General features: G+C 47.2%; 2 protein-coding genes across 2 annotated transcripts; one reads left to right on the top strand and one right to left on the bottom strand.

Annotated features, from left to right (window-relative positions):
* Window positions 1–626: 626 nt before the first annotated feature.
* Window positions 627–2,653, top strand: LOC124673246 (WUSCHEL-related homeobox 11-like). The gene is made up of 4 exons (XM_047209365.1): window positions 627–1,212; window positions 2,167–2,342; window positions 2,468–2,475; window positions 2,507–2,653. Exons 1-4 carry the CDS (start codon window positions 627–629, stop codon window positions 2,514–2,516), a joined length of 780 nt encoding a protein of 259 aa, XP_047065321.1. The 3' UTR covers window positions 2,517–2,653.
* A 1,768-nt stretch (window positions 2,654–4,421) lies between these two features.
* Window positions 4,422–6,084, bottom strand: LOC124676699 (cyclic dof factor 1-like; the record flags this gene model as incomplete). The annotated part of the gene is made up of 2 exons (XM_047212741.1): window positions 4,422–5,870; window positions 5,952–6,084. Coding segments are annotated over 2 exons (1,338 nt in total), but the record flags the coding sequence as incomplete, so codon positions are not given.
* Between the last annotated feature and the right edge of the window lie 2,204 nt (window positions 6,085–8,288).

The raw sequence follows: 8,288 nt of genomic DNA, 5'->3' as shown, positions 1-8,288 counted from the left end.
ATGCATGTTCTGACATTTTCTGAATTGTATGTATGATGTATCGATCTAGTCAAATTTCATTATGTCTTTTTACTTATTTTAGCCCGTATTTGATTCATATTGAAAGATCCAAAACATGTCTACCCCAGCAAACAGCCACTATGTCAAGGACAAGGCACCTCCGATTCCGCTACGCACCTCTCGGGAGAAAGTTGCAAGCTTCCATAGGCCACGACCACCTAAACCACCCCCATCGCCAGTCAGCATCACCTTCACATCATGTCGTCTCACCACACACAACTTCACCTTCACCGTGACACATCAAGGCGAAAAGAGTACATGGAGGCACCAAACTGACATGCTGGACAGCCGACGACGATGGCCAACATCGAGCGTAATGTGCGTGAAATGAGTGAAGATTCTTTTGTCATTCACCGGCTGCATCACCGTTCAAAGAATACTACCCCTCCCACTCACTCGCAGGCTGGAAGCCATCACAAGCAAGCAACACTATATATAGTGTGCCGAGAGCTCAGTCTTCTCACCAACTACGATCATCTCTCGCGCGCTCACATCGTCCAATCTTCTTCTAGTTCCCAATTAGCTAGCTAACCTTCCATCTAGTAGCTCGATCGATCCTATCGACGATGAACGGGGGCGGCCACAGCCCGGACAGCCAGGCGGCGGCGGAGCCGGTGCGGTCGCGGTGGACGCCGAAGCCGGAGCAGATACTGATCCTGGAGTCCATCTTCAACAGCGGGATGGTGAACCCGCCCAAGGACGAGACCGTCCGCATCCGCAAGCTCCTCGAGCGCTTCGGCGCCGTCGGCGACGCCAACGTCTTCTACTGGTTCCAGAACCGCCGCTCCCGCTCCCGCCGTCGCCAGCGCCAGCTTCAGGCACAGGCCCAAGCGCAGGCGCAGGCTCAGGCCCAGGCACAGGCGTCGGGCGCCTCCTCTGGATCGCCACCCGCGCCTGGAGGCCACGGCTCGACGTCGCTGGGGCTGTTCGCGCACGGCGGCGCGGCACACAGCTCGTCCTCGTCCTCGTCTTCATGGCCGCCCTCGCCGCCGTCGGTGGGGATGTTGGGAGATGTGGAGTGCGGTGGCGGCGGCGACGACCTGTTCGCCATCTCGCGGCAGATGGGGTACATGGACGGCGGCGGCGGGTCCGGATCGTCGGTTTCGGCAGCCGCGGCACAGCAGCAGCAGTTCTACTACTCGTGCCAACCTGGTAAGCCCCGCGCCATGCATGCAGGTCCCGCGCTGCACTCTGTCGATGCATGTTTTGGTCCTCTCTGTTTATCTAAGCATGAACGATTCCATCGATCACATGCATGTAAGATAATTCGCATAATTCCCACTCATTTTTTTGGGGGCTCCTCCTAAGTCCTAATTCCCAACTTTAAAACTGTTGGTCTTCCTTCCTTGATCGGTCAATCGAGTCTACTGGATTCTTTTCCTACTCTATAATAGATTCATAGACGTATGCATCAATTGATGCAAAGGCCGAACCTTGCCCCTTTTCGAAGAAAACAATGCATCGATTGATTGAAAGAAAATTGTACTATTTCTAGTTTTTCACCTCTCATTTGGACTCTCATTTGGACTGTGGAAGAACACATTTCTCATCGTGCAGCTAACTAGGCGATTTTCAATTCGGTATCATTATTGAGATTTTTTGTTTGTCCGACCCCTCAATTCCACAAGCACCAGGATTATTTTGTGTCACTTTATGTTCTTACATGATAATGATGAATGATGAAAATCTGACTAATACTAAATTAAAAACCTGATTGATCCTGAATTGAAAATCAGCTAGATGCATATTACCACTTCCAAGAAGAGATTAAGAAAATCGTCCTACATCATACATGCATTCAAATTATGAGTCAAAAAATAGGATGATGCATTATCCTATGGTGTACTTTTTGCAAATATACTATGTTGTACTTGAGTGTGCTAAATTATAGCCATGACGTTTTATACACTTGATTATCCTACAGTTGACGCACGTGTACACGCAGCACATTAAACATTCACGATTTGAATTTTGTGCAACAAAATGGCATGTTTCTCTCATGCATGTTCGGCACAAGGGGACATATTAGGGCGAACATGCGAGATAATTTACAGCTAAATTAATTGACGCTAATTCGTCTGTTTGTGTACTCTTGTGCATATGCAGCGGGCATCACGGTGTTCATCAACGGAGTTGCGACGGAGGTGCCAAGGGGCCCGATGGACCTGCGTTCCATGTTCGGGCAGGACGTGGTGCTCGTCCACTCCTCCGGCGGCCTCCTCCCCGTCGACGACTACGGCGTCCTCATGCAGAGCCTGCAGATGGGCGAGAGCTACTACTTGGTCAGTACAAATACATTTTATTTCAGTCTACTTCTCTAGTACACATACATTATTTTTCCGATAAACTAGTACATTATACATGCATTCGTGAAAAATGTGTTAATTTGTGTTTTCCTGATCGGCAGGTCACGAGGTCAAATTGAGCTGGTTGCTGATCGTCTGAGGTCAAATTGAGCCGGTCTGATTGCTCCTTGGATACGCATGCATTGCTGTAGGTTTCAGCTAATATTGAAGCGAACGTACGGAGGGATAAGACATAGTGTGGAATGGAATTGGTGATTGCACACGGTGGGTCGAGAAGCTAGCAAGCAGTGAACCGTCGACCATGCCTGATCGGTATACACGAGTATAGATAGATATAGCGGCAAATGCAGATATAGTAGTGCACCGGCCACCATGTGTGCACGACTGTCTCCACATATATCCACCTATATATACAGCCAATCATCCCCATACCACATTGCAGCCAATTCACGACCGATCCTAGTGTCTAGTGTGTAGTTCCTGTACCTTTCCCCGTCTTGAGCCATTCTTTTACTAGTAGTATAATTCCTATGTATTGCCTTGTCGAAATGTACCGCCAAATAATACAGAGAAGACATGTTTCTGCATGGCACAGATATACTCACTCTATCCTATATAATTTTTTAAACCGTGATGTACTTTAGATTTAAACTAAAATCACGATAAAAATTATGAAACAGAGAAAGTATAAAGCAAACTACCGCTGAATATTCCGCATGCACGTACGGGCGACGGACGTGTCAAAAAAGAGTACACTCGGAACGGACGCATGGGTCGCAAGTGGCGAGCTCACCGCCCCGGTGCCGACCAAAAGCAGGACACCGCTCGTCAAATTGCATATCGTTTTCTGCATTTTTTCCAACGCCTCGGCCGGGTTCAGAGCAAGCCAGCCTTGGATCTGGTGACCATGATTGACTAATCCATCAGCTCCTGCTCGGGATCAGATAAACAAGTACAGGTAGTGTCATTTGCCTTCCCTAGCTAGCGTTACCCTAGGAGACATATGTCGGTCGAGTGCCTGCCAAAGTGTGGCGCTATCAGGGAAGAGGAATCTCACTCTTTCTCCACTATGTCTACGTGTGTCAGTCAAACTAAGACGCTGGTTACATCACAAGTGCATTTGTATATATGTTTTCAGGTAGGTTTGGTTGGAACTTTGACTGCTTTCAAGCATGGCTCTGCTACCTGCCTAACATTTGGCGGCTGGGATGCATCGAAACTAGCTAGGATGGTCGATTCCTTGCTTGCTAGCTAGTGCAGTGGGAGTGTCACTTGGTAACAACTTGAGTCAACCCCGTCAAATTTACATTGGCACTGCACTACAGCCCAGTACCCAAGTCAGAAATACAAGCCGGGCAGACACTGTCCTTCAAATGCACTAGTGAGAGGCCTTCTACAGGCAGGACACACAACGTCATTCCATTACATGCAGAAGACACTACTCTGTATATACTCCACTACATGCAGAAGATAACATTCCATTTTACCTGTGTGCTGATTAGTGTGCACCAAGGTCAAGACCGAAAGATGCATTTGAAACGGCAGGGTAAATGACACATAAAAAAATTGATCATGATGAAGCAATGCACACAAGACCCGCAGAATTCGCCGCGCCTAGTCACTTGTCACATCAGCAAAGAGCTTACCGAACCAAACCATACATAAAGTGGACTTTACGACTTGAGACTTGAGCTTACAGATGTTGATATAAAGGCAGCACAGCATGCAGGAGAACAAAGACAAAGACAAAGACAAAGACAGGGGCACCTCAACTAATCAGAATGCAGGCCACAAAGGTGAGCAACCACCACCAGTTCTACTTCTAGATCCCCATAGCTTACAACCACTACTCACTTTACTCAGTGCTCATCACTCAAGCATACACACACATGACAAGATCGAGAGAGGCAGCAGACAGCATGAAATGTTACCGATTTTGCTTCACAGTTGAACTTCTCGTCACAGATTTGTGTTCCTGAACCTTTTCAAGTAAATTAACAGGCCATGTTGGCATGGCCATCTGCAGATACTCCGAAAGAAGAATACCGGCCTGTAAGCTTTAAGCAAATCTATTCACATTTATTCTTGTACAACAAAAATAGATGCTGACAATCTGACCATGAACCCAGAGGACTGGTGCATGCTCTACAAGAAAAAAATACAGAAAAAGGAAAAAAATGTGAAGACACTCTACCGATAGTACAGTTCCGTAACGTCTACGTCGCCCGATCATTGTTCAGATTACAACATTTTCTTGATATAACATGTTTGAAGAGAAAAATACCACACAGGTTCCATATCACGTCGTCTCCTGGAAAGACTGGAAGCGCGATTGAGCCGCCGGGTTCGCTTGCATGACTCGAGCTGCATCTGATGTGCGCTCTTTGACATCAGATTTTGACTGGAACGGTCTAAACATGCCACGCTCGCCAGGTTCGATCCCGAGGGTGGTCCAGATCGAACTCTTTGCGGCTTCGTCGGGGTCATCGATCCGGAGCGTTTTCGGAATCCACAAAGATCTTTCTGCCTTTTCATCACCTTGCGGGTTAGAATCCCTCGAGTGTTTTCCAAGGACTGGAGAGCCGCTATCTGTACATGTACTACTGCTTGTAGGAGGTGCTGCTGGCATGCTATAACCCGGTCCAAGCCATGGCGCACTCCATGCGCCATTAGGCCAGGGAGAAACGAGTGGCCAAACGGAAGGCGGCATTAGTGGGAAGGGAATGGGTTGGCCACAGAATCCTGGCACCGCCACCATCGGTGGAAAGTTCCATTGAACATTGCCTACATTGCCATTTTCTGAACATTTTGCTGGTTCAGCTGGGGCTGGGCATACTGGTGCTGCCATGGCAGGAATACCATTCCAAGCTGGATTCCATGGGTACACAAAAGGTGGACCAGGGAAGCATGGTATAGGATGCATGGGAGTGGCGCCATTGCAATCCATAGTAACTCCATTCTGATATCCACTAACTGTTCCTTTAACTGACTCAATCCGCGGACTATCTGAAGTTGTTGATGAAGGTGGGCAGGTCTGGCTTTCTCCATTTCTGGGATGTGCTGTGGAGGCAGGGTTGTCATTCTTGTTCTGCACTTCAACTCTCAACACGGAAGCCGTGGAATTAGATAGAGGAGGTTGAGACACAAACTGAACTGCTGGTTCAGTTGCTTTTATAGGCAATGGAATTGGGGAAGCATCGCCCCCAGGATAGGCTATATTGCTTCCTGGAATCAATATGCCATGGCAGTTTACACTGGAGCTCTTACTCTTGCGCCTACCAGCACCGACAGGAAGGTTTCTCATGCTTCCACCTGCCGTCCAATACCTTTGACAACCCCTGCAAAAATGCCTTGGTTGGTGGATGTTGTAGTTGTTGTAGTAACAGAACTTTGTATCCATGCTGTTGCAGCGTGGACATGGCAGAATCTTATCCGGCTTCTTCAGGACGACCTTCTCACCACTTGATCCGTCACCCTCAGTCTTAGCTGCTTCCGACTTGGATCCTAGTTCAGTCGTCTCGTCACCATTAGATGTTTGGTTCTCATCCTCAATGGAACTATTAAGGCCAGACTTATTTGTTTGACCAAGATTTAACTCCTGCGGTGTGCCTGGCGTTTCCTCAGTGGTCCTTACATCTCCTTTATCTTTGCATGAATCCTGATGATTTGTTAAAGAGTATAAGTTAAACAATATCAAACAGAAGTAACGAGTATGTTTTTAAAGGAAAAGAGAACAAACAGTAACATATAAAAATCCAACTACTATAAGCTCTTTATGCATTACTTCTATTTAAGACATTCAAAAAGATAGTATTTGCTTACTTAAATAACACATAGTTATAATACCATTCCAGTACATACGTGCATATATTTTTGGCAACCAGGAAAACCTTCTTCTGTGTAAATCGTACCCTGTAAGAGGCAACGAGCTTAAAAAGACGAGCCAGAGTCAAATGGTATCACAGAACCGGTTAGCTTGCTTCCACAATGAACACGGTTGATTTCGCTGGAAGCATAACTTGTTCCATCATGAACATTTGGATGATGGGCTATTGTTTTTCTTCCTGTCAACATATCATTTTCTGTGGCATCACTCACAGAATTCTCTTGATGCAGTATAGTAGCCAGGCATGGTACTTTTAACATCCTATGGTTACCAATAATATTTTGTAGTTTGCCATTGCCAAACTCTGCATTGAGGGCCGAACTTTCAGATTTAATTTGTTTTTCCTTAACATTTTAGGAATTGTGAGACCAAGTGAGCACAGTGGAGACAACTAACTCCAACCATCGTAACTGATAGTACTATATTTGTTGATGTGGACCAATCTAAGATTCCATGACAGTTAAGCTCTATAGGATCAAAACTCTTGACTGGAGATGTAACTGTGCGTCTACAAAGCAGTTGGCACACAAGTCAACTACTCAAGTAGAACAAAGGTAGGAAACTTAATATGGATTTCCGTGTACCTGATCCAGAGCACTCGTCACACCTTAAAAGTGAAATTTCCAAAGTACAGACGGTAACTAAAGTGCAATTTGCATCAGAAGAGCAAACTTTATGAGGAGTTTCCATTTAGATAGGCTACAAGCAGGAATAGAGCAGGCTAGCATGACACATAAATTCCCTAACATAGCTCAGAGCTGCTTTATAGCAGTCCGATGTAGCCGAACTTGTACCCACATGAAAACCTGCCAACTAAATATGATAGAAGTGCAAGTAATCACTAAACGATCGGTCTATCTCTGTACCTACCCACCCAAAATTATGTGCAGCTAGTAGAGTCAATGGATGCATGATACCGTACTACTAGCCATGAAACAGAGCCCGGATTTGAGGATTTTATCTGCAAAACCAGTTAAATTCAAGAGGTTGACATGGTGCCTATCTAACCTAATCTGAGCAATCGTCCCTGGAAAGGCAAAATCAGTAAGGATTCCGCCTAGAGAGATTCAGGTCCTGACCAGACTACCAATTAGCAGCTACGCTGAAACAATTCTGTCTTATCTCTATATATCGAGGTACTAGGTGGAGTATTCATAACTCACTGGCATGAACTGATTGAAGCAAACGCAGAGATACAGTTCCTAACAGCTTTACGAATTGCACAACAGGAGGATAAAACAGCACAGATACATACAAAACAGGACCGTTTCCTGGACCAAATCGCGAGAGGATGAAGGGGAAAGAACAGAGCATTTGACTAACTGAAAAGGGGGGGTGGACAGAGGAGATTTGGAAGAAACGGGGGGCTAGGAGGTCGCGCGACTTCACCTGTAGCGGCGGCTGCGGAGGCGTGCGGGGCGGCGGCACGTGGGGCTCCGGCGAGCGAGGGGGCGCGGCTCCGGCGAGGTCCATGGCAAGATCCGACAAGTGGAGGGGGGAGTTGGCGAGGCTCGGCTGCGAACTGGATGAAAAAGATTTGCTCCCTCCCATTCTTACCGGGCGAGGCCGGTGCGGGTCCCACTCAGCGCGAGCGGAGCGATCCTGGGCCACGAGTTTTCCGGGCCCACCGACAGGTGGGCCCCGCGGGCCGCCACGTCACCGGATCGTCGCTGTCCGGCTTTCGCGTACGGTGTACAAACACCGGGTTGTCGTACCCCGGAAAGCTGTTAGGTGGGCCTGGCAGTTGGCTCGGGCCCACTCGTCGGCGAGAGTGAGGTAGCGAGGCTTCGTGGGGAGAAAAGTAATGTTCGCCTTTTCCAGTGGCGCTTTTTGGAGCAACACATGGACCTCACTCTCTCTTGGATTATTCCTCTTTTTTTTTCCCAGTTTACATGTTCTTCTACTCATGCAAAACTTACAAATTCGAATCTAATTTGCAAGAGATTTTATAGCACCAAATGCCAATTTACTACCGTTTCATTGATCTGAGCTTCACCAAATGTCACCAAATTTCCAGCTTGACCCACTAAGCAGCA

Source organism: Lolium rigidum, chromosome 7 (assembly GCF_022539505.1).
Source record: "Lolium rigidum isolate FL_2022 chromosome 7, APGP_CSIRO_Lrig_0.1, whole genome shotgun sequence".
NCBI classification, from domain to species: Eukaryota; Viridiplantae; Streptophyta; class Magnoliopsida; order Poales; family Poaceae; genus Lolium; species Lolium rigidum.
Note: the sequence above shows the minus strand (reverse complement) of the source record. Positions and strands in the feature narration are given on the sequence as shown.

Bases quoted from the DNA above. Each gene is read 5' to 3' on its own strand.
- LOC124673246 (XM_047209365.1), top strand. From the start codon at position 627: ATGAACGGGGGCGGCCACAGCCCGGACAGCCAGGCGGCGGCGGAGCCG. The intron at 1,213-2,166 runs GTAAGCCCCGCG...GTGCATATGCAG, and splicing joins CTACTACTCGTGCCAACCTG to CGGGCATCACGGTGTTCATC.